The following is a 2,500-nucleotide window of genomic DNA, read 5'->3' on the forward strand; positions in this document are numbered from 1 at the left end:
TTTATTCACCAAAGGCTCTTTGTTGACCCACATATTAAGTCCATGCAAGCTTTCATAGTTATAAATGTGATATTTTAGGCTGTAAGGGCCTAGACTACAATACTGTAACACTTTTGAGTGCAGTCATAAGTAGATATATGTGTGTGTGTGTGTGTGTGTGTGTGTGTGTGTGTGTGTGTGTGTGTGTGTGAGACATACCTGGCCCCAGGTTTTTTGTGTAGGTCACCAGGTCCTCCATACTCTCCACCACCTCGGCCACTGTGAGGTACTCTAGAATGCCCTTACACACACGGATGATCTTACGCACCTGTCAGAAACACACACACACATACATTTGAAACATGACAGAGACTGTGTGTGAGTGTGTGTGTGTATGTGTGCACGCATGTGTGTGTGTGCACGCATACGTGATTGTTTTTGTGTGTGCTGGTGTGCAGGAGAGACACACACACACACCCACACACACAAACTCGCACACACATACATACCCACACAAACACACACACACACAGCTTTGCTCCCTCTTTCACCCCCTCTCTGCACTACTCACAGGTGTGTGTTTCTGCCTGAGTCTTTGAATGCTTCTTTCAGTTTGTGTCTATGTGGGTCTGTATTACTGTATTATCCATGTGTTGTTATGTTTGTGTGTGTGTGTGTGCGTGTGTTTGTGTGTGTGTGTGTGTGTGTGTGTGTGTGTGTGTGTGTGTGTGTGTGTGTGTGTGTGTGTGTGTGTGTGTGTGTGAAAGAGACAGAGAGCGAGAGTATGTTTGTGTGTGTGTGTATGTATGTGAGGGAGTGTTTGTGCAAGATTCTAAGGTGTGTGTATGAGTGTGCGTGTGTACAGGATTGTGAGGTGTGTGTGAGTGTGTGTGTGTGTATGTGTGTATGAGAGAGAGAGAGAGAGCCTGTGTCTGTGTACGTGTGTGCGTGCTTGTTTATGTGTGTGGTGTGTGTGTGTGTGTGTGTGTGTGTGTTCCCTACATATGGTCTCCTAATGGGAATCACACTAAGCACATGACTAGAGCGGCTGGCTGCAGAGTTTCCCTCTGAAGTGGGATGAGTGCCTTGGCAGAGTCACAAGATTCCTCATCACGAGGGCACACACACACACACACACACACACACACACACATACACACACACACACACAATCCTGCGCACATACACTCACACACTCTCTCATTCATTCACCCACACACACACACACCCCACAATCCAGCACAAGCACACACATATAAACACATGCACACACACACACACACACACTCACAATCCTGCACAGACACCCTCACACACATGGAAAAACACACAGACACACACGGCAACACACACACATACATATACATATACACTGCATGAGCCGTAACAGTCTTGTCTTTTTGAGACTGTAGAACCTTAGGACTTAACCTAATTATGCTGAAGGGGTCGTCGGGTGTCCATAAAGGTGCCTGAACCTAATTATCCACACAGACTTGTGGTTCAACATCTGTGTCAGTTTTGTCCACGCCACAGAAGGACCACGAGATTTAAAGCAAAGCCATAACCACCATCTCCACTAGTAAAACATTCAGTATGTCATGTATATTTAATTCCATTCAATGTTATTTCTATAGATTACAATGAAATTGTCTCAAGGCACTTTACAGAGCTCAGGGTCAATGAAAAGAATATGATCACCACTGCAACGACCTCCGTGTACAGGCTGTGTCCAAAAGTGCAGGTTAATGTGTTGGTACTAACACCACAGACCTCAAAACCATCTGGTTAAAGGGTAAGAGAAATGTTTGATTTGTTTGGGAGTTTGCCATTCTGCATGGACTCAGGGAGTAGAAAAAAGTGGATATAGGGATAAAGATAAGAATAATGGATAAGGTTACTGGCTAATGGATAATTATAATAATATAGATCAGGATAATGGATAAGGTTAATGGATAATGGATAATTATAATAATATGGATCAGGACAATGGATAAGGTTAATGGATTATGGTTAATTATAATAATATGGATCAGGATAATGATAATGATAATGATAATGATAATGATAATGGATAATGATAATGATACTGGATAATGATAATGGATAAGGTTAATGATGAGGATAAGGATAATGTGCAGACAATCCCAGATTTAGAGGAAAACCCTCATCTAATACATTAGCCTGAAACACACCGACATTATATTGCACACCTGCTTAAAACACAGCTGCTAAATCAAACACACCTGCAGGTGTGGCATACCTCGGCTTCATCGAAGGTGAGCAGGAGGTCGGAAGTGCCCGATAGGATGCCCCGTGACCCGTCAATCAAGTGGTCTCGGGCGGGGACAGAGTATGGGTCCGCCTTCAACATCTGAGCTGCCTGGACCAGCTTCCCACTGGCATTTTCCACTCTGAGAGAGAGGGGCAGAGGGAGGGAGTGAGAGAGAGAGAGAGGGAGTGGGAGGAAGAGAGAGAGAGAGAGAGAGAGAGAGAGAGAGAGAGATATTGAGAACACAACACA

General features: G+C 44.2%; 1 protein-coding gene across 4 annotated transcripts in view; it reads right to left on the reverse strand.

Moving 5' to 3' along the window:
- vcla (vinculin a) overlaps positions 1 to 2,500 on the reverse strand; it is a 51,143-nt gene that overhangs the window by 24,094 nt on the left and 24,549 nt on the right. For all 4 annotated transcript variants that reach the window (XM_031578639.2, XM_031578637.2, XM_031578638.2 and 1 more), the window contains exons 3-4: positions 2,240 to 2,390; positions 199 to 307 (exon numbers count right to left, since the gene is read on the reverse strand). In XM_031578639.2, coding sequence (XP_031434499.1) covers positions 199 to 307; positions 2,240 to 2,390 — 260 coding nt within the window. The remainder of the gene's footprint in view (positions 1 to 198; positions 308 to 2,239; positions 2,391 to 2,500) is intronic.

The sequence above is a fragment of the Clupea harengus genome, chromosome 13 (genome assembly GCF_900700415.2).
Source record: "Clupea harengus chromosome 13, Ch_v2.0.2, whole genome shotgun sequence".
In the NCBI taxonomy this organism is placed as follows: Eukaryota; Metazoa; Chordata; class Actinopteri; order Clupeiformes; family Clupeidae; genus Clupea; species Clupea harengus.